Here is a 24,440-nt window from a genome sequence, read left to right on the forward strand (position 1 = left end):
AAGATATTACAGAAGCCACTACTTCCAAATCAGACAAAAGCATTCTACTATTCTACAGCAGAAAACTGTTGTTTCTGACTTTTTGCCCAAACCATACTTGTTTGTCATATCAAGACCATCATGTTATAACTTGGTATTTGTTATGAAGAATGCCTCACTCACAAGTTTTAGTGACAAATCATAGAATGACTTTGACTCAACAAACACCAAGTTCAGGGTGGTACCCTCCTCTCCCCATTGGGTTTTATGATAAACCATTCTATTTTGCCAACTGTAACAATAATACCATGATACAGCATTGTTCCAATGATGAATAGAGTAAAATCAACACTTTAGAAGCAGAAGCAGTCTAAATGAAGAAAAGGAGCGAGAACATGGAACATTTAATGTGCTTTAGGACTAGACAATACCTGCCCCTAAATTCAATGTCTTTGACACTTAATTCATCTTTTAAAACATTTAGTCATCATATTTCTGTTATGGTATCTTAACAGCTTTCTTTTCCCAGTAGGTGCAGAAAGATTTTGGTTTGGTTCCTGTATGTAACAAAGACCTGTGTATTGTACACACATCCTGCTCAGCCCCGCTCTGCTTCCTGTAGCGGAGTGATGTTAGAAAATGATGGTAGTGTGACATTGATATGCAGGTCTCATAAGAGGAGGTTGTTGTTGATGCATTTTAGAAGTTCCAACTCAGCCAGGAACATTCACCACTTGCTCTGACGTTCCTACTGGGCGCTGGCAGACCAGTTGTGATTGATAAGATCTCTTAATATGAACTAGTATTTTGATACTTCTGGGCAAAATATTCACATGAAATGCAGTTTTACAACTATTGGCACGCACTCCATGCAACAAAGAGCACAAGTTGGAGGAGGACCCATTCATTAACTTCCCAGATGCATATAAGATATCATATTAGATGTTATAGAATGGACAACAAGAATTTGGGACAAAAATGAAAATACCAAAAAAGACTTGGGACGTTAACCGAAAATAATGCAGTTGGGCTGATTCTCATGTCACGTTCCTATGTCCTAGAATCCCACTGAAAGGAATCCTGAAACATTTCTTGTCCATTCAAATAATGTGTCAGAAAATAAATGTGCCAATAGGATGATTGTAAGTCATGTCAGGTACTAACATGTTCTAACACAATGCTTAAATTACATAGCGCTGATTTCGAAACACTTTATATATATATGATAAACATATAAACATATGATAAACTTTTTCTTACTCTTTTTTTTTTTAAAGAATAAATAAATTCATCTGAACTACATAAAATGTGTAAAATATCAAGTATTAGCAACCACCAAAACAATTGTTTATGTTTGTAGAATTTTGTTCACTTGAAAAGACAAACAAAACAAAAAAAAATGACCACAATCTTTTGGTTTCATATTGCCAAAAATCTGTTCCTTCTCCAACAGTTTTAAGACCCTGGAAATTGAGAAAAATAAAAAACACTGTCTTCACTGAGATGATGACGAACCTCTTACAGTCAGATGCAGACAGACATATACAAACAATGTGGTTTCAAACTTTTAATCAGAACCGACTGAAGCAACAAGAGAATAGTCCAGGAAGCATATCTTCTTAACCATACACTGGACATAAAATCAGTCACCCCTCCTTGTTTGGTAAGACTGATCAATTTCTCTCTTTAATTGCTGTTTTGATTTTGCATCACTCATTCTTTTCTTGTTGTCTGTCTCATTCCACCTCCCTACTTTTTGCAGTTCTTGGCACTACCTGACCAGTGGAATCAGTAACAGGGTGCTGCTGAAATGAAAACCAAATCTGATCCAAGGCATATTCATCTACACACCAGTACTATATAAATGTATGTATACAAAGTAACTGATATGTTCCCTAATAGGAAGAGAAGAAGGAAAGAGGAAACTAGTTGGGTGCTGCATGACAAATTATTTGTACTTGCTTTACAAGTAAGAGAAGGCACAAACTGATATATTTGAGGTTGAACAACTCTCCTCTCCTTTTCTCTTCCAAATTCTTAATTGATATTTTCGTACTGGTGTTGTCTTGCTAACTTAGTCTGTAACTTCATATTCTTCACGGAACAATAAAACCTCAGTGCAATCTACATAGTAAAGATCTATATCCGTCACCACTCCACAGGGTATGTTGTTCCACCCTTCCACACTAAAGCCATCATCACCCAAGCTGACTGGAAGCCATGGCTGACAGAGGCGTCCACCGGCTGCTGAGGGCCAGAGACAAAGATGAAACTGTCCAGAGTTCAGCGAGAGCCAACCTGTCACATGGCATCAGGAAAGCCAAACAAAACTACACCAACAAGATAATCTGCCGCTTCAAAGACAGCAGAGATGCACACAGCCTGTGGCAAGGCACCCAGACCCTCACAGACTACAAACCTATGCCACAGCTCTGCAATGACAACATCTCTCTGCTAAACAGCCTAAACAGCTTCTTAACACGGTTTTAGACACAAAACAACACATCCACAGAATACCCCACAGCCTCCCCATGACCAAACCCTGCACTTGTCTGCTGCCAGCGATAGGAGAACACTCTCCACCACCAACACCCAGACAACATCCTTGGTTGGGTGCTGAAGGACTGCACAGAGGAGCTTAAGGATGTCTATCGAAGTCTTTAGCACTTCCCTGAGGCAGGTAGCTGTTCCATCATGCTTCAAATCCACAGCCATCATACCAGTGCCAAAGAAATCTGCCCCATCCAGCTACAATAACTGTAGCCCTGTAGCACAAGCCCAATCATCATGAAGTGCTTTGAATGTCAAGTCATGGCATACATCAAATCCACCCCCCGCCCCCCCCCCCCAGACCCCTTCCAGTTCACATACTGGGCCAAACAGTTCACAGAAGACAAAATCTCCTCGGCTCTCCACCCAGCCCTCACTCACCTGGACAACAAAGACTCTCATGTGAGAATGTTGTTCCTGGACTTCAGTCTACCGTTCAGCATCATAATCCTGCAACAGCTATCAACAAACTTCAACAGCTGTTGCTCAACCCATCCCTCTGCAACTGGCTGCTGGACATCCTCTCTGAGAGGCCACAAGCAGTACGAGTCAGCAACAACATCTTGTGCAGCATCAGGGGCCCCCCAGGGCTGTGTGCTCAGTCCCTTGCTCTTCACCCTGCTACCTCAAAATTGCACACAAACCTACAACACCAATCACATTGTGAAATTCGTAGACGACACAACTCTGGTGGGTCTCATCACCAAGGACGACAAGACCCACTATAGAAAGGAGGTCAACCTTCTAACAATGTGGTATAGAGATAACAACCCCCTGCTGAACGTCAGCAAGACTAAGGAGATTGTTGTAGACTTCTGGAGAGGCCACATCAAGCACCCCCTCTGACCACTAATGTTGCTGCTGTAGAGCGAGGGAGTTGCACCAAATTCCTGGGGGTGCACGTCAGCGAGGACCTCACCTGGACCACCAACACTACCTCACTGGCAAAGAAAACACAGTAGTGCCTCTACTTCTATACGGTCAGGATGCTCACGAAAGCCCCCCCCCATCATGTACACTCTCTCATCGAGAGCATCCTGACCACCTGTATCACTGTGTGGGATGGAAACTGCACGGACTACAACAGGAAAGCTCTGCAGCATGAACACAGCTGGAAGGATCATTGGTAAATGATCAAAACACGCCTCACCCATAAAGTGTCCTCGATTGTGAGCAACACCAGCCACCCCACACACAGTTTGTTAAGCCTCTTGCCCACAGGGGGAAGGTACCAGAACTTCTGTGCCTGCTCCACCAGACTAACCAACAGCTTCATGCACCAGGCTGTCAGGATGCTGAACTCCCCACTCTCCCACTCCCTCCTCACTGCCCCCCCTCAGGATGCCAAACAAAATCTCTCCACACACCTATTTAAATATTTACTTATAGTTTTTGCTATATATTTACCTCTAGAAGATGAAGGTTAGTTGCAGCAAGACAGAATACAGGTGTGTAAATAAGAGGAACCTGGGTGGAATGGTGAGGCTACAGGGAGTAGAGATCAAGAAGTTGGAGGATTTCAAGTATTTAAGTTCAACAGTCCAGAGCAACAGTGCGTGAGGAAAAGAGGTAAAGAAACGGGTTCAAGCAGGTAGGAATGGGTGGAGAAAAGTGTCAGGGGCACTATGTGATAGAAGACTATCAGCCAGACTGAAAGGAAAGGTGTACAAGATAGTGGTGACACAAGCGATGCTGTATGGCCTAGAAACTGTTACAATGATGAAAAGACAGGGGGCAGAACTAGAGGTCGCAAGGATGAACATGTTGAGGTTCTCTTTTGGAGTGACAAGGATGGATAGGATCAGGAATGAGCCTATCAGAGGCACATGTTAGATGTTTTGGAGAGAAGGTCAGAGAAGCCAGACTGAGATGGTTCAGTCAGGAACAGAGGAGGGATAGTGACTATATTGGTAGACGGATGCTGGACTTTGAGCTATCAGGCAGGAGGTCTAGAGGAAGACCAAAGAGAAGATTTATGGATGTAGTGAAAGAGGATATGAAGATAGTTGGTGTGAGAGAGGAGGATACAGAGAATAGGGTTGGATGGAGAAGGATGATTCACTGTGGCGACCCCTGAAGAGAAAAGCTGAAAAGAAAAGAAGTTTCCCTTATTTACAAATTCACTTCAATTTTCACACCAATTTTCAAATTATATATGTTTAAACAATAAAAATTAAACCATAAAGTATAAAGTACAATCTACCGGTATTGAGGTGACATGACCAGAGAGATTTAATGGCATGAAAACTGAAATGTATAAAATTTAGTGTGCACTTATTGAAAGTAGTGAGAAACGTCTTCATGATTCCTCTGTATGTCTAGTACATGTGGAGAAATTGACAATAAAGCTAACTTTGACTTCAACGAAAGATGATTCTGGTCCAGCAGAATGCAGACCTGAGCTTTGATCTACATTACATAAGAACTCAAGTAGATTCCTGGCAGTACCGATGAAAGAAAATATTGTGGTAAATTTTTGGACTATGGTTTGAAGAAAGACATGACGATTTTGGCAGACATGTTGATCAACCCATTTAAAGACAATTGCCTCTGTACGACAGCAAAAAAATTATGCTTCTTTTAAATTGCTTTTTTCCCACCATTAGACAAACTTCATTTAAAGCCAACATTAATAGACCAAATCATTCCCTTCGATCTTCCACATAGGGGAGAAGTATTGACACATTTACTATTTTTACATACGGCTGTTTTCTTTAACATTTAAGAACATAATTTCTAAAGCTTATGTCCAGATTTGGTTTTGCTTCCTTTCAAAAACCTCAAACAGTCACTGCTCTTAAATAGATTTGCACGTAACTGAATGCTTGAAATCCCATGTCCTTGCATTCAAGTTACTTCTGTTCTTGAATGTCCGCGCTAGAATTTCTGCTCTTATTTAGATTCAATGCAGGATAAACCTGTTAAAATTTGCCTTAATAGATATATGGGTCCGTCCAAAGCTCCTTGAAAGGACCTGGAGCTCACAGGTCCACCCTTTGAGGACCAGCCTCAAAACACTGCCAGAGGCTAAGATGTAATTACAGCCCACTGGATGGACATGAGTCTCAGAGACCAGGCTAAGCAGCCTCCATTCCAATAAAATCAGTGATTTTATTATCATTAAACTATGTGACTTGGTCATGGAAAAAAAATTGCAGGGAAACTTTATTAAGTCACAAATGATTGATGTGTGTCCTGTTCTTTTGTGAAACTTAACTTGAAGCAGAAGAAAATCTCCAGAAAAGTGATATTTTATGAATTATTTTTGAATATCAATGAAAAACAGCAGAACTTGAGGATAGGGCGATATTCAAATAAAATGTGTACACTGTTATCACTGCTCTGTTTCTCCTCTGTCCATGTTGAGGACTCAAAAACAAATCAAAAAAGCACCTCTGTAAATGTACGAAATGAGCTTTAGTGATAATTATGCTTAAAATGATGCCAGTGAAGTCCAGTGAAACAGATGTGACATTAAAAGCAAGCTTGGATTAGAGTCTAGTTGACATCACGAATTTACATGATGTTTTATGTTATTCCCACTAGCATGTTGACTACTAGCCTCTATGTAGCATACACACAACTAATATACAGAGTTATCATTGAGAAATACACGGAATTCACTGTACAAGTGAATTTGTATTTTACACAACTAACCTATCTGTGTTGGATCATCTGAAAAGTAAAGTAAAGTAAATGACACTGCAAGATGGCAGTGATAGTTTAATCAATCAGCACCATGGCTGGAATTGTAGCGGTTGCCTTATTTGTCATATGTATATAATATGTGAGCACAGGTTTTTAGAATATACAGAAGCTGCCTGAATCCAAAGAGACTGGCTTAAAACAGATGGACAGCAAATCTGTGTGGGCAGCATAGTTTGTCAGCTTCAGCTGAAACTTTAAACGTGAACAGTTGTCTTATAAAGTTAATCCGGACGCTTCATTTCAATGTGTCTCTCATCTGTGACTCAAGAAGCAAAAATGTGTGACCGAGAACAAAGAGAATGTTCGCATCACAAGTGCTCAGTCTTCAGAGGGCCCGTATTGATTAGATTTACTATGACTCAAGTTAACTGTTCTCGGAAAACGGATGTGTAAACATTCTTTTTAAACCATCTGCCAAAACATTTCGTAGATTTTCATCAAACATCCAGCGGTGAGGTAAATGTAATTCCTTAACACATAAGAAAAAATATAAATATCTCACAACTAGCAATAGAAGCACCAAATGTCAACCGGAATTGAGAATGTTAAAGTGCTTCAGTGAAGAATAATTCATCAGATGACCAACTGTCTAAAATAATGGATGGTGAGCAGAGTGCTTAAACAAATTATAACACTTGAACTAGCTCTGAGGAGATTAAAAAGGCTGTGGGCCTGACTCCAAATTTCCAAAATGTTTCTCAACATCTTAGTAAATGCTATAGGTTTAGCCATGGTAATGTGATTATTCCAACAAGAATGTAAGACTGTCAGACATTAATTTTGGGAAACTGTTTCAGCTTTCATCAGCAGTCTTAGAAAAATCAGTTGAAGTAATTAGTAGTTGGATACATTATCATCACAGTTCTCACAATAAATCAAAGAAAATTTTAAATGGTCAAAGTCTAAAAAAACATAATCACTTACCTTATGATTTACATTATCTTTGTCAAGAATGGCAGTCTTAGTCTACTTTTTTCTCGGTATTTATTTTACTTTCAGTATGATTCAGTATAATTAATATCTAAAGTTCATTCCCCAATTGCCCCTTGGGGACAAAAATAGTTTTTCTGATTCATGACTTCATTTATTATCTATTCCACCTGTCCTGAACTCATGGTCACAGGGTGCTGATATCAATCCAAGCGTTTTACAACCATTTACCATCTCATTCACACATCTTGGTAATTTAGGGTCTCCAATAAACCTACTGCATGTTCTTGGACTGTGGAAGGAAATAGGAGAGCCTTGGGGAACCCAAGCAGACAGGGGACGAACATGCAAACTCCACACAGAAAGGGCCCCTGTCTGGACCCAACCAGGAAGTGCTAACCACCGCACCACTGTGCTGTGCAATGTCTAACATAAATAGCGTCATTCAATGTGATTACGTTCAATGGTGATAGTCTGGTGGGCTTTTTGATAAGCCTGCATTCAATATTTTACTGGGAGTTAGAACAATCGCAATAAACACAACTAAATGCTTTCTTGCAATATTTTTAAATGATGCACTATGTGAGAAAAGGCTACCTGCAGCAGCAGCAGCAGCTCCTAATATAGTTTCCCAATCCTGGGATCATACAAGTATATCACATCATCAAAAGAAATGCAGTTTTGCTAACACAGCACAGACATCTTTCCTGGACCTCTCCAATGAGAACACTCACTGAAAAAAAAAAACGCAGAAGTTGCTGGTGTCCTACTTGTATTCCATTGAGAGTATCCTGACACACTGTATGTCTGTGAATAAATCAGTGGCTGATATAAGTGCACTACAAAAATCAGTCACTGGCTGGTCTTTGCCCTCTATTGAAAACTTCTTCAGTGCAGTAAATACTGAATCTTATTTGATGATTATTTTATTTGATGTGGCAGTAACGATTCACAGGTGTCATTAATTCAGGATTGCATTGTTAGAATGTAGCTTGAAAACTAGTCTGCTGTAATGACTAGTCTGCTGTGATAGGACATTCAGAGTTGACAGAGGATTACACACTTTAGACCCCTGCTCTTGTTTGGGACTATAAAAAGAGGAGACACAGATACTGTTGATCTTACGTACACCGTGTGGACAGGCTGTCTTGTGGATGTAGGCCTTGGGGTCTGGACCTCAATGGCTTGCCTTTCTGAAGGATGTCTCCGTAGTTGGTCTTTGTGGAAAGGGTTGGTGCCGGGTTGAACACGCCTCAGGGTGCCCCCATCGCGGATATACACCTGCTCTGGTGCCACCTCCTCACAGCGGGGTCCTTGGAAACCTGAGCGGCATACGCAGGTATGTGGTCGGCTGCAGGAGCCTCGATTCTGGCAGGGGGGCTGGCAATCAGCTGAAGAGGAAGCACAGAGGGAGATTAAGTTTTCAACGGGTCAAGTTAGAACATGTGCCCCCCTTGTACGATGGAGCAGTAGTAGAAATGCCTTTTCCTGATCTCAGCACTGGAGCGCACTTTAAATTGATTCAATCAAGGGGCCATGAGTATAACTTAACAATTTTTGTCTTCTATGCAGCGAAGAACCCGGAGGGCCTGTCAAGTTCAGTTGCTTTGTTAAATCCAAATGCAAACAATCATTCACATTAGGTCCTTATCCATTTTCCTGCAAAGGTTAAATCTAGACTCAAGGTTCATGGCTCAGATTAAAGTAATACTATACGCAGTGTTTTCCAGTCATTCTAAACTTGAACCCAACTGGAACACTTGCAGTTTAAAAAGTCATAACAGTAAGTGTTTTTAAAAGCAATAGCAAACGTATGGGAACTGCAAGGACAACTGTGAATACCTGACGATTAATCAAAGACATATGCTGTGGAACTGTCTTTTATTTGAAGGAGAATTGGGCTTACAGCACTTAAAAAAAACAGATGTGAGGATAAAATCTATCAATAGTCTACAAATCCAAAACAAGGAGGTCATTACATGGTCATGGAAAACGAATCCGTGTCACCCCACCAGCCTACCCTCACATCCTCCCATCACATACAAGATACCTCAAATAGTAAAAGACCTCTGGCATGCAATCTAAAGTAAACAAGCTTCTATCTTGTGGTACAGATGTATTTAATAACTGACACAGGATTTATGGCATTGTCCTTTAAACGGTAAATCAGGCCATTGGTGTGTGTTAGCAAAGGCAAACAGCAGAACTCTGTCAACAGGGTATGGAATGCTATTGACACAGATGCTGTGGACACTGACTGATCGCAGGCAAGAAGGGGACTGCAGTTCTTGGCACTGAGTAGGGCTGGCAGTTGAAAGGGCCCTACTGGGTGAAAACAGGGCTCTACCTGCTGCACACTCTCTGTTATCGCGACACTGCTTTGGCCCATTTCTGTGTCTTTCACTCATGATTAAAAACCCACTGGACCCACAAAAAAAAAAAAAAAGTCCTGGACGACGTAGGCTCAAAACAGTGAGGAAGGGAGAAACAAGATGGTGCTCTGTACCACTTTTACTTCCCGTGCACATCTCCGTTCCATGAGTGAGAAACTACAGTGAGGTCTGTGTTTTAGTTTTTTTTTTTTTTTTTTTATGGTGTTAATCGAAAGACCAGCATATTAAGCACTGTCAGGCTGTGGTGTGATGAGAAAAACTAAAAAAAAAAAACCTCCGGATTAAATATCATACAATCACCGGTCTCTTGTGTGTTGTGGGGAAGAAAATTTTATTTAGACTAAACTAATTCACTTGGGCATTTCGTTTTAACTACTTTGAGGAAAATCCAGCCCCTTTTTGATGAGGTGTACGCATTTAGAGAAATGTGGTTGTAGATTTGTTTAACTGTGTGTGATCAGAATTTCCGTCGTGGGGTAGAAGAGGAATTGCCTGAGCTCTGCTTGGCAAGGAATTTAATACATCATCTAACTCAAGTATGGGCTGGCTGGACGCCACCGTCATGTCGCAGGTCTGTTTAGCCTCATTTTGGGGACCCGAGCATCGGATCTGCCACAGATTCCAGGAACATGTTTTTAGCGAGATGGTAACGTGTGAAACAGAATTCTTCAAATAAACAGTTTGAATTCAACTGAGAAGCTTTGACCCAATTAAAATAACTAAATAAAGTGGGTAGAAATGGAATAGCCTTTCACCAGACAAACCTATAGCCTGACAATAATGTGGAGAGATCGGTGACTCCTGGCACATTTGCCCCACACATACAGACTGAACTTCCAGTGTCGCAGCCTGTCTGTCGTCTCTGGGCCCAGCCTCTCGGCTGTTGAACACATTGTCGTGGTAATTGCTGTCGTGCAGATTTGTCTTGCACATCATTAAAACTAATTGCCACACATTCCATCCATTTCACAAATATGTGAAGTCATTATTACTTTGCGAGAGTTATAAAATGAGAATTCATTTGAAATAAAAGAGGAGAAATGGCAAGCATTCCTGGCATTGCCACTTCAGCCTTAATTATGACCGAGAGGCAACTTGCCAAATTTGGGGAGATTGTGTCCAGATCCAGTCATCTGAAAAGAGACTATTGATTGTTGTTGGCATCTCTGCATGTTTTAAATAAACATGCTGATCCAGACAACTCTGAATAAAATTACTAATATAGAACCTTTTGTTCAGCGGGATTAGTGTCAACAAAGGTTCGTGTATCTTTTTGACTCGGGTCCTCTCAAACTTGAGCTACAGCAGCATACTATTGGCAACGTTTTTGTGAGGTGCTTCCTGCCAAAGTAGCTTCTCTAAAGGAATTCCTGACAGCTGAAAATGAAAGCATCCATACGCCTAAAAATACCATTGAGTCACTCAGGGGTCACAAGAACACTTTTTCAAAAACATAAACTGTGATCCCCTCAGTGTCAAGTGTGAACTGACAAGATGACACCTATATCATCTTTATGGATTGAAGTATAGTTATGGATGGATGTTCGCATTGGAGACAGAATTGTCTAGCTTTCATTGTAGGCCATATATCTATATGTGCAAGATAAAAGTAGAGGTATCGTATTTTTCCATTGCACCTTTTCTTGTCACGTCAATAATCCTGTGGACAAGGACTTAAATGTCTTTAGATTTTATGTTAGAAACCCATCTCTCTGACGACCAAGTTATATTCCAGGTTAAAGCACAAACACAGAGGGCAGTAGAGTGTGCATGTAGGGAAAATTAGGTACTTTGCTCACTGGATTCTTGTTTTCACCTCCCCATTTTCAGACCATTAGAAACCGCCAGAGATTCACTTTGTCTTCACTGACTCAAAGTAAGACATCAAATTGAAACTCTGTAGTCCTTTAATTCAGCATAGAGCAAAGTAAACACAACACCTGCTTTTACCCGGTGCAACACAACCACAGAATTAAACTGTTACGGTCATAATCTCAGATTGATTTTGAGGCTACAAACTACTTGACAAAAACATCCTGTTGAAAAGAGGAAAAAAAGGTGATTGGGGTTTGGGTTAGGCTTCCACAATGAAGTTAAGATAAGGCAACACTCCTAAAGAGCTGCATTAGGATAAATGTAGCCTACTTTATGAAATATTCTTTCAATAGTTTGAGGCTTTACAGCAAACTGTGTAAACCCTTTGTACAGAGTGAAGATTAGGTCTGGTGAAGCTCCTGTGATGACAGCAAAAGCTTCTCTTGAGGAGTCACCACAAAACCTGAAAGAGCTCATGAAATAGGTCAAGTGTTAAAAGATTATGAGAGGCAGTGGTGAGGACAAGCCTCTTCTCATCTGAACACACTAACAACTGAAGATGTAAGAATTGGTCAGATGAGCATTCAATATAATTGCTTGTTAATGGTAAACATTAAAGGTAATTGAGTGAATTTTAATCTTTTTACATGTGATGTCCACATGGTCCACCAGTGCAACGTCTATTATTTCAGGCTTGTCAAAACAAGTTAACTTGTGCTGTCAACAACTGTAAATCTGCTGTTTTTATTAGAAGACCAGAATGAAAATATTCAAAACCTAAACAGTGTGGGTGGGATCCTCCGTTATTCTCTGGGGTATTCTCTGAGGCCTCGGTCATGGATGCACCATTTCACTCACTGTTTTTATTGCTTCTGTTCCAATACATTAGTTGTCTAATTCTCTAAACCTACCTCAGTTCTTCAAAGGGATTTTTTTTTACCTACAGCTGACCCGTAATAATGTGTAATTACTTTTAGCCACACATTATAACAACTCCAATATGGTCTGTAAATCCTCCAAATATGAGGACGCTTGTGATTGTAAACCGGATATGGGGGCAGGATGACTATGAATGCAGTGCTCGTCCAAAAACCCACAAACCCTGCCATCCTGAAAGTGCATGATCTATAAGCAGAGGAGGGCGCTGTGATATATGATCGGAAGGAGCTCTCCTAAGAACACTGCTTCTGTCACTATATGAAGACAGAACAGGGATGATGATGCATAATATATGGATGTCAGTCAAAACTAGACTTTCTAATTTATAGAGTTGATGTTTATGGAGATTCTCAGTCATCCAGGTCATGGTGAAGTCTTGTCAAAATCTTCTTGTTATGAAAACTGGACTTGAATTTCCTCGCTTGAAGACATTTCATCCCTCATCTGAGAGGGTTCTTCAGTTCTAATGACCTGTGGGGAGTTTCCAAATACAACTGTCAGGGTTTTGGGCAGGTCTAGGTTACGGTGGTCTGTTATGTAAATGTAAGAGTTAATCAGCAGAAACTAGGTCTAAGGGGCTTGTTATGCTAATGGGGGTGTTGTTTATTGGGGCAAAAGACCAACTATTCTTGGATTACCTGGATTGGAATGTGAAAAGGTAAACCTAAACAAACAAGTGAAACCTGTTGGATCATATGAACCGAGGCTCATGTGGAAGTTACCAAGGACTGGGTTTGGTGGTGAATCTTGGTTCAACACTTGGTTGTTTGGAGGTTGCAGATGCACCTGATCTGCATGTAAAAATCCGTCTTGGTATTGATCCCGGTGCGGCGTCATAAGTTTATGAAAGGTTTTGTTTGAGGCCCACCCCTGTGTTCAGAGGTGTTTTTTCTGTTTTGACAAAGATGGGTTCTTTGACTCCTCTCTCAAACCATCTGTCTTCTCTGGCCAGAATATGGACAGTGCTGTTCTGAAAAGAATGGCCCTTGTCCTTCAGGTGTAGGTGGACCACGGAGTCCTGTCCTGAAGTGGTAGCTCTCCTGTGTTGGGCCATCTGTTTGTGTAGAGGCTGTTTGGTCTCTCCAATGATGCACTTGAACTTGCACTTGAAAATACACTTTCAAACTGCATACTGCTATCACTTTTTTTTTTGCAACAGCACCTTAGCACTCCTATCACATTAAAAATCAAACCCAACCATATCTACCTCAGCATAACTTGTTAGTTGTTCAGTGACAAATTATTTCTGTACTTTTGCACTTAAACACTCCTCCATGTATAAGTTCGCCACTATGGGGGCTATGGGCAAGCCCATGGTGCATCCATGTTTTTGCTGATAGAAACCACCATTGAATTGGAAATAGGTGGTCTGTAGACAAAGGTCCAGAGGGGTGCACATGTCATCCATGGTGAGTTTTCCTCTATTTATTAAGGTGTTATCTTAAACAAGGCGTTCCCTCACTGCAGTGATGGCATCCAATGTGGAGATGTGTTGTACATCGTACAACACCACGGTGTCATCCGGCTTCAGACTGATCTGCTTGACCTTACTGGCAAAGTCCTGTGAATTCTGGATAAGATTTGTGGCGTTGCAAGCCAAAGGTGACAAAGTCTTTGCCACATGTTTGGCGATGTTGTATGTGAACCAAAAGAAAAAAGGATAATGTGTGTATATACATGTATACATATACACATATATATATATATATATATACTCAGCGGGGGTGTGGGGGCTGGTATGATGGTGAGGGGTTTGCAGGGTTGCTGGGAATTGCAGAGTTGGACGGCTCAGGGGACAGAGATTGCCCGTTTCCTCTGGGTTTTGCAGGCAGGGCAGCGGAGTCTGGAACCAGAGGGGAGCCACTCGAAGGCCAGGTATAAGATGTGCAGCAGGTCTGCAAGGATCTTTTTTGGCTGTTTTCAATATTTGATTGTTATGGAAGCGGGAGAGAGGTCTGAGGAGGTGGACAATTATTTTGGAGCAGATCAAGGGGGTGTGCTCCAGGCGATTCCTGTCACGTTGGTTGATTGACTGGAACCAGCAGGTGAAGGAGAAAGTTATTACGTTCTCAATGAAGGCATGACAGAATGTGGTTAGGATTGTGCCGTTGGTGACATTTCCTGATGATCTCCTACGAGTTAGAGGAGGTTGTCAAAGACAGTGCCCAGGTATCTATACTCCTCCACTATTTCTACTGACTCTCGTTGTATGATGGTGGTGATTACCTTTGCCAATAGTGTCTGCCTCCCGGAGAACATGATGACCATGGCCTTAGTTTTGCTCACATTGAGCTTCAGCAGGAGGCCTCGCACCAGAGCACGAAGCCCTGGAGGACTGAACCGTAGTGGAGTGAAGGACCAGACAATAGGGAGAGTGTCGGTTGAACCTGTAGTCGTCACAGGATGCAGCCTTGCGGTGAGCCAGATGAGGGAAGGTGGGTGTTGGAGAGGACATTGTTCACCAGAACACTCTGGATCAGTTGGTGAGGAAGCTGATGATCTACTGGATGAGCCGGTGGTTGAGATGGAAACAGGTCATCAGCTTCTCCGCCAGTATGTACTGTTGTAAGGTGTTAAAAGCTGAGGAGACTTCAGCCAAAAGGAGGTTGGTTGTGTGGGGTTCTAGGTGTCCCTGTATGGAATCAGTTAGGAAGATCTTGGCATCATCCACCCTCCTACAGGCAAATTGGAAAGGATCAACCAGGGGTTAAGTTACTCTGGTGATGTGAGCTTTTACAATTCTCTCCAAGGTCTTCATCACCAGTGAAGTAAGGCAGACTCTCACGCCGCGGTGTTTCCCCATGCTATCAGTGTCTCAGTCTCCCCTTATGGGATGACCGAAAACGTCTATGTGTGGTGAATTATCATTATTGTTTGACCATGTTTCCGTGAATGCAAGGAGGCAGTCCGGTACTCATGCATATGGTTCACATTGACCTGGAGCTCGTCCCATGGAGCAAATGCATGTCAGCTAACATGACCGAGGGGAGCGGTATTAACTCTCTCCGGTCTAAGTCGGGCTCTGATGCTGCCCTTTTTCATTCCCCTTCTGGTACTTTTTTTGTTGACGGGGGGGGGGTCGTGGGGAGTAGTAGAGGGAAGTTCGGAGAATCCTGGCGTTGGGTGCGCAGAATCTCTTCCGGGAGGTCCAGAACCACAGCATTGTTAGAATGGGGGAACAGCTGGAGCAGCTGTTCCCTGGAGTATGTAATCTTCTGTCCACTTGGCATCTTACAGTGGAGCCGTACCGGAGATCCAGGCAGTATAGCGAGGTAGATGAGACTGGAGGATCGCTGTGTATTCCATGAAGTGAGCTGATAACGCTTGTTACGTCAGTTGCATTGGCTGTGTTAGCTCGGGCGGCTAACAAAATCTTTGTCATAGTTTGCTCATTGTTAGTCCGTCTGAGAAAAATGTCTGCTCGAGCGAAAGATGAGGTGAAAGGGAGACGCCCGAGATAAGAAGGAGATGGGGAAGGTGTAGAGGGGGATTTGATTAAAAAAATCTAGAAAATCTAAGCTTAAAATTATAGAAAACCAAAAAATAACTGTTGAAAAAGCTACTCTGTGCGCAGCAAGAGCAGTAACCCGGAACTGGAAGCCCTAAGGAAATTTTCTTTGCTTGCTAATCCTTTTTTATCCAGAACTACTGTACAACTACCTTTATCGGCTGGGGAGATAATGATGCTCTCGTCCTTCTGGAGCGAGGAGAGTGGCGTCTTCTCTTCAGATGTCAGATCGGACAGGGGTGGGTTGGCACTAAAGAGCGCTGCTGAGACCTTGAGTCGGATTTGTTCAGCTTCTGTATTGGAGATGTGGTTGTTGCGTATGGCTGACAAGCCCACGAAGGTAGATGTAAAGTAGTTCTGGATAGAAAGGATTACCAAACAAAGATGGACTATTTCGTCAGGGACACAACAACATATGAAACCCTGAAATGGGACCCGGCCAATGCATACAAGAAGGAAATGGTCCACTGTCTACAGCATCTAGAAAAGGATTATGCCATAGACAAACCACATTATTATCGACTGTACCCAGTCGAAACTATGTCTTGTATTACAGGCTCAGCAGCATTAAATCCATCACATACAAACACGTGGTAAAGATTTTGTCACCTTTGGTTGTTAGCACCTCACACCATATCCAGAATTCACAGGACTTTGCTAGAAAGGTCAAGCAGATCAGGCTGGCCCTGGATGAAACCATGCACAATGTAACCTCACTGTTCACATTTATCCCCATTTATCATTCAGGACAACACCTTAATAGAAAGAACGAAACCCACCAAGGATCACATCTGCACCCTACTGGACCTCTGTCTACAGACCACCTATTTCCAGTTCAATGGCGGTTTCGGCAAAAATATGGATGTGCCATTGGCTCGCCTGTATCCCCCAGAGTGGCGAAATTATACATGGAGGAAGTTGAGAGCAATGCAATGTTCAGGGGAACACCACCAAGCCACTGGTTCAGGTATGCAGAAGATCAAGAAGAATGAGGTGAAGTGTTTACTCACCTAAGCATCGTCAACGGCCACATCAAATTCACAAAGAAGGATGTCACTGCTGACCAACATCCCTTCTTGGACTGTTGCATTTACATTCAACTGGACAGAAGCTTGGACATCAAGACATCATTGACCAGTATTCACTTTTCAACTCACACCACCCCCTTGAACACAAACTGGGGGCTAATCAGAACTCTACACCACTGAGCCAAGAACATCCCATCAACCGCTGAAGGTAGCAGCAAGACCAGAGTACAGTACATTAGCCCTGAGACTGGTGCACCCCAAGGCCAAAACCCTGGCATAAGATGGGGAAAGTCGTGTATGCTGTCATTTGCACTGAGGATTGTGATGAGGTCTACATTGGAGGGACCAAACAACCTCTGCACAAACGGACGGCCCAACACAGGAGAGCCACTGCTTCAGGACAGGACTCCAAGGTACACCTGAAGGACAAGGGTCATTCTTTTGAGAACAGCAATGTCCGTTTTCTGGCCAGAGAAGATAGATGGTTCGAGAGAGGAGTCAAAAAAGCCATCCTTGTCAAAACAGAAAAAAAAATCTCTAGCAGAGGTGGTGGGCTTCATACACAACCTTTCACACACGCCGTGAGGGGTGAAATGTCTTCAAGTAAAGAAATTCAAGTCCAGTTGACACAACAAGAAAATTGAGAAGAGAGTAAGTTGATTAAAATTTAAATATATAGTTAAAATTTGAATATATAGTTTATATATTTAATATAATTCATAATGTAGCCTCAGGGAGACGCTGCCCCGTGCCCCCCACCACCCAGTGTCTCTCTAAGTGGTCCCAAGCCCAGATAAATGCAGAGGGTTGCGTCAGGAAGGGCATCCGGTGTAAAACTTTTGCCAAAACCAAACATGCAAATCAACCATAATAACCAGATAATACCGGGTTGTTCGAGGTCCGGGTTAAAACGACCGTCATCGGTACCGATGACCCACAGGGAACCGATGGAAACTGGACTACTGTAGCTCAAAGAATGAGAGGAGGAAGGCGTGTTAGGAAGCAGAGAGAGAAGAGGAAAGGCAAGAGTCTCGGACTGACAGTAGGAACTTTGAATATTGGGACAATGACAGGAAAAGGTAGAAAGTTGGTCGACATGATGCGGAGGAGGAAAGTGGATGTACTGTGTGTCCAGGAGACCAGGTGGAAAGGCAGTAAGGCTAAAAGCTTCGGAGCAGGCTTTAAGTTGTACTATCATGGTACTGACAAGAAGGGAAATGGAGTAGGAATTATCTTGAAGGAGGAGTTTTTTAGGAACGTTCTGGAGGTGAAAAGAATGTCAGATAGACTTATGAGTCTGAAACTGGAACTTGAAAGTGTGATGCTCAATGTTGCTAGTGGCTATGCCCCGCAGGTGAATGTGAATTTGAGGAGAAGGAGAAGTTCTGGAATGAGTTAGATGAAGTGATGCGGAATATCCCCACAGACGAGAGAGAAGTAATTGGTGCAGACTTCAATGGACATGTTGTTGAAGGGAACAGAGGGGATGAAGAAGTGATGGGTGAAGTCATCCTTCACCCATTTGAAGGGTGAATGATGAAAATAATGTTTTTGATTGAACAAATGTTAACAATGAAAATAACAGCATATGTAGCAAGATATTTTTAGTTAGCCAGGCAATATTTGTATGATGTTACTGAATTAATGGTAAATTGTCCTGAAGATTCTCCAAAACATTTATTTATGGGTTATTGGAAAGTTCAACAACCTCTGAGAAGAAGAAGATGAAGAAGTAGAAGAAGAAGAAGGAGGCATGCAGATATCACACAGCACACAAAAAGTGTAAACAATTCTTGCTTGTGAGAGCATTTTGTTTTTTCTCCCCTTGGTCTTTAATGTCCTATGAAAAGCTCAAAAGCAAAGGTTTACAACAAAACAAAAAATAGCCTCTTCAGGAAGAAATCTAGGCCAGACGTCTTATTTTCACCACACTTTCAACTATGGTAGCAATTAGAAAAAAAACATGTGGCGCAGGAGGCAAAAACAGGCCCTTTGCAACCTACAAACAGAGACACCACCTGGAGCGGAGAAAGCAACCCCCTCTGGTTGGGCGGAAACAAACTCAGTGGGACCTCCTGTCTAGGTTAATGGTGGGTTTGGGGGCAATGAGTATTGATTACAGGAGTGTTACATCCCTGAGCTGTGAACTGTGCAACCCCCTAAACACCCACCCATGACACGTACGGCCAGGGAGGGTTCTGTAACAGTGTGTGCAGCTAAAAATTTTAACCTTTCTTGATGGCATCATGAACCTTGAAATAACCATTGCTGTTACCATGTAAGGTGTATTTGGATTTTAACTTTAGATTACTTTAATCAATGAAATATTATCAAATACAAATCTGTGCTGTAAAATCAACTTTTGCAATCCTTTTTTCAACGAATATGGACGAAATATTGTAAAATAAAAAAATCATATTTTCCACTTTGAAGGAAAACAAATCATTCAAGCATTGGTTCCTACCTGTATTTTTTTCATACTCAAAGCAAACAATTTTGCTTGAATTTTTTGTAATATAAACTCATCAGCACTGTAGGTTAAAAATGGAATTCAACAAAAAAATGAATTTCATGATTGCTCTTCAGCTCCATGTGTTACACAGTAGATTATAACATTTCATATTGACTCTACCAATACCATCTTCTGAAAAGTGATTGCATTAATGGCTGCTTAGACACTGATTATGTGTATCGTGTTTAACTCAGGCTAAAGCTATCCAGTGCATGTCATATACTATCTTGTGAAGTGCACATGCCATGACGAACCTTCAACAATCCCGTTCAAACATCTGTTTTGCAAAATTAAATTCTCCCAAAGAAAACAGATTCATGTGACTTCTTTAGATAAGAGTAAATTACATGGTGCTATGGACGTACAACTGTCTTTGAGCCAACAACTTGAAGTTTATTGGGAGTTTGTGTCTGAATGCATAAGAAAAATACCTAAAAAGATAAATATAATATTCTTTATTTTGGGATATTCAGTTCTCAGAGAGAACGGCTTGTATCTATTATATCTGAACCTACATTTTTGGGTGCAGTTTTGGAGGCTGGAAAACATTCACATGTGCACTGTATGTCCTTGATACTTTCCCAGCTGCTTCACACATGTGGATGTAAAAAAAAAGACACGCTTCAAATGTTTCACAAAAATACCTGCTTTACATTCAGTTTATAAACCTTAATGAACTTTGATTAATAGGTCAATATATATGTGATGCAATGGCTGTTTTTTTTCTTGGTAAATTACATAAAAAATGCAAATCACATTTACTCCTTTTAAATTACCTTGAATAAAATTACAATAAAGGGATGCAATGCAGGATAGCTGGGTCTTGCTTGCAACACAACATAAGATGAGTTACTCTGTCTGCACTAGAGGGGTAAAATATTATCAGCCACCACAGGGGGCCTGAAAAATTGCTAACTACAATTCTTTGTTTGGAGAGAGGAGCTGGGTTACCTTAAGAGGGGGCGATATAAGCATGAGGACAGAAGGAAAGAGGAGCATTATATATGAGGAGTTATTTTACTGTTGGGATCGGGCCCTACACAGCACAGCAGGCCAAAGAAAGCTGGAAGGCAATCAAATAGAACCTCCTCTCAACCACGTTTCACTCTGTCAATCGCCAAATGCTTAAGAGAGTGAAAACAACTTTATTCCTCAATGTGAATGATGCACCTTTTCATCTGCACTCAGACAGAAGCAGGTATAAATCAAAGGCCATGTGTGTATTTTTGGGGAATCAGGACTTTCAGCATGTTGCCATATGTCATACATACTTGCCATAATTCTAGTTTGGTGAAAAGAATTCGGCTGCAGAATCTTATAGTCTGCAGTTAAGGGGGAGCTGGGGTGAAGTGTAGTTGTTGACTGCAGGGCCTCTTCCTGAAATGTCTGGTTTCCAGCTCATTCACTGTGAATGGCATGGCAGAGCATGCTAATAATCCAATTCTTAAAACAGCCATGTCATTGGGAGACACCAGAGCAACACAGGATGTCTGATGCATAGTAACTACTGATCTGAGTTGGTCTTTAGGTGGCATGTGTCACCAGTTATTCAAAGTCAAAAAGAAAGGCCTTTTCAACAGCTTTATAGCACTTCCCTTGTCATATTATATACCTGATAACAATGCATGGGGAGAAAATGGCCATTCTTTGGAATTGTACATCAACATGCCTACTTTTCTCCAAAAGACAAAAACAAAAACAAATACAAGCCACATCTATGTTACATCAGTAAGCCCCAATCAACTTCAACCATAGATATAAAAGTTCTGGTGTGCCAATGTTCAACAGTCTTGCTAACTTACCAACCAGGACATAAAGTTATGCGTCAACTAGAAGGCAGCTAGAAGCTAAATAGTCCTCCACTTCTGCTAGACTTTCAATGGACAACCATAAAATCCATATCATACCTGTATTGTGCCTAGATGATTGGCACAATCAGGAAGAACCCAAACATCTCAATGAAACCTTATTCTTTTCTTAGAGAACCCCCACTGTTAGATTCTTTGCTGGAACATAGCAATGATTGCAATAAATTTGAGATGCCTTGACTATTTTTGGATCAATGACAACAGTTTCCAGCTATCTGTGCTTTGGTTTGTTTATTTTCAGGGAACTGTGTTACAAGTAGCTGGTAAAAGTAGGTCATTAAAACAGGAAGTGATGTGTCGAAAGGTCACGGTGGCAATCAACCGTAAATTAAAAGGCCACTGCAGCCCCCTGACTCCACATACATCTCAGGAGACGTTAGCTGTAGGTGTAAATTGTCGGCTATCTGACTGTGACCCAAATTCTTTGGCTTGAGTAGCAGAAATGTGGTTCAGCTAATCCCAAGATCACATTCATCATCTTAAAGTCAGGGGTTCACCTGGTTTCCCTTAAACTGCTATTTCTGACAAGAAAGACTTAGAATTTTTATAGTACTTTTTTTTTTTTTTTTTTTTTTTTAACAGAACAATGTTCAAGTGTTTCCACAGTAAAGTGGACAAAACTTAAACCAAGAGATTTTCTTTGTCCCAAAGAGGAAGCTTTGTAAATGTTTTTGATTAATTTCACGTCGAGATATTTATAGCACTGAATGACTGTGTGTTTAAAAATATGTCGGTTGCTGTTTTTTTTCTGTTTTTGATAAAAACCTCTAGTGAGGAAAAAACTGAATTCCTCCTGAAATTCAGCAAAATTAGTAACAGTGTTTTGTTTTTCTAAGTCAAAAAGAAAGGCAGATATGAGAGTGTGGTGCTTGGCCAACACAGTGACGCCATAAGGAGCCGAGAACTACAATTCATGAGCTTTGTAAGAGCCAGAACCACAACAGCAGGGGCCATTTGCTGGTATTTGTACGCTGTTTAATTTGCTGAACACTGTGGTTATGATAAATGCCTACTTTGATTTATATGTGACATGATTTAATCTCTTAACAAGCTGTTTCTGTTGACAGCACTATTCAAGTAACGAAATAAAAGCAAGTAAACACTGTGGAACCCAACCATTTTTGGAGAAAAAATTTAAATCAAATTTAGGATTTCTTAGAGGTCAAGATGGAGAGAATATGTATACATATTGGTATATATCACCATTTTTCAAACTGTTGAAAATTAGATGAGTAAGACCTGTGTGACTGTCCCTGCGAATCCCAGAAAACACGATGGCCTGATTTAGCAGACATTAGTTATAAAGCTCTAGGCTGCAACCCTCCCTGACCAGCCTAACATGCAGCACTACCTACATGTCTGTCCAATAAGTAATTCACAGCTAGCAAGAGAAAGCGATATTCAGCACAAATATTTAAGTTCTCAGGTGACTCTGGATTTGAAGAGCTTTTCTTTAATGTTTTTTTTTCCAATAAAAATATAAATGATAATTGCAAATTATTGAAAAAATGTAAAACAGTAATTCTACATTGGCACACAAGATCTAATGGAGGGTTACTGTATTTATCCTCAAACATGTCAGCAATTCAACTTTCATCTTAATTCCCAGGCTAAGTAGCTTAGGCATACTGTTTTGTAAACAGATTTCAGTGGCAATTCACATTTCAAACCAAATTGGAGGGATTTTACTGAGGCAGCATGCTTTTATTTTTGGCAAATGCGAGACTATTTACGCAGGTGTGTAAGATTCCCACAGTGCACACGCACATAAATAATGTGAGTCCAAACAGAGGGGAGATACTCCATTCATCTTCGTAGGATCCTTCTACATCCAGATGAGCAGATTCTACCAAGCTTATGCCTGACCTTAATTCACCACATTTCCCCATTGAAACATAATTAGTTTATGGATGCATTTATACATTTCCCATTACTTAGATATGCTTTCACATGAAACCCTTTTTATTTGTAGTTTCACTGATAACATGACCATGCTAAAAATGATGTAGCAGTGGAATGTAATTTTATGTGTGTATCAGTGTTTCTATTGACAACAGCAGTTATCTTTAATGCTGGTGCACGAGTGTATCTCCAAACCATCTCTCCTGAAAGTGAAAACAGCATAAAACCTGCAAGAAAATGGGCAGGCATTAGACTTTAGTGTGCCAGACTCAATCTCCAACCAGACTAATTGAGACCTAGACGTAAGACCCGTCTCAAAAGACATGAGGGCGCGCTCCCTGGACAACTAGTGATCCAATTCCTGTCATATATTTGCTCTGAGCTCGATCCAATCGAACAAGGAAGTATTGTTAAGAAGCCATTACTCAAGACAAAATCCAGTCTCATGGATGAAGCCTGAAGCTGGCACTTTTAATAATGGCCATTACATCAATCCCTTCTGCAAGAGTTTTCTAGACACAGCTCAGCCTCTATATGTTTTTAAGTTATACTCTCAGACAGGTTTTTTTCTCCTGCTCTTTTCCCTGGGGTGAACATGTTTTCCCATGCTACCATCTCCTAATAAAACAGACAGGGTTTCAAGGAAGGACAAAATAAAGATAACCTTGAGCTATTTTCTCCATGGAGGCTTTCTGAGTCGGTGCTCCCAGCCCCACTCCAAGTTTGAGGCCTTTATGTTGGCAACATGCCGGCCATGGGGCTTCACTCAGCTGATGATAGCTTAGCCTCTAGTCAGGCCTGGGTGATTGCCAAAGTGTAAGAAGGTCCAGATGCTTACACACGCCCCTGGCCCGCTCAGATGAACTGCCTTATTTAACATAGGGACATTAGACTGAACCTGTTACATTCTGGCAGATTCAAAGTATTTGCTCTGTTAATTTGGGTAACTACAGCTCAACGTTAAATGTAATTTACACCTTCGTAAGTGCGTCTTTAGCTGAGACTTGAGACAACATGGAAGGAGGCTTTGCCCAGAGCAGGGGAAAAGGAGATCTAATTAGGAGGCTGCTGGGGCCAATCAGTGTTGCGTAATCGACTGGCTGAATTGGTGAACTCTGTGTGTGTGTGTGTGTGTGTGTGTGTGTGTGTGTGTGTGTGTGTGTGTGTGTGTGTGCGCATGCGCATGTGTGCATGGCTATGTGTGCATGTGCGACAGAGAGAGGAAGAGAGACAAGGGAAGTTATTTAATTAGCAGGGAAGAAAGAGTAAACAAGTTGGGGTAAGTAACTAGTTGCCATGTTATCTGGC

General features: G+C 41.4%; 1 protein-coding gene across 1 annotated transcript in view; it reads right to left on the minus strand.

Moving 5' to 3' along the window:
* Positions 1-24,440, minus strand: part of LOC147237450 (latent-transforming growth factor beta-binding protein 2-like) — a 102,414-nt gene that overhangs the window by 72,331 nt on the left and 5,643 nt on the right. Inside the window, exon 3 of the mRNA XM_086149169.1 lies at positions 8,297-8,558. Coding sequence (XP_086005295.1) covers positions 8,297-8,558 — 262 coding nt within the window. The remainder of the gene's footprint in view (positions 1-8,296; positions 8,559-24,440) is intronic.

The sequence above is a fragment of the Fistularia commersonii genome, chromosome 1 (genome assembly GCF_037954325.1).
Source record: "Fistularia commersonii isolate RoL2024-O1a breed Wild chromosome 1, RoL_Fcom_v1.0, whole genome shotgun sequence".
Taxonomy (NCBI): Eukaryota; Metazoa; Chordata; class Actinopteri; order Syngnathiformes; family Fistulariidae; genus Fistularia; species Fistularia commersonii.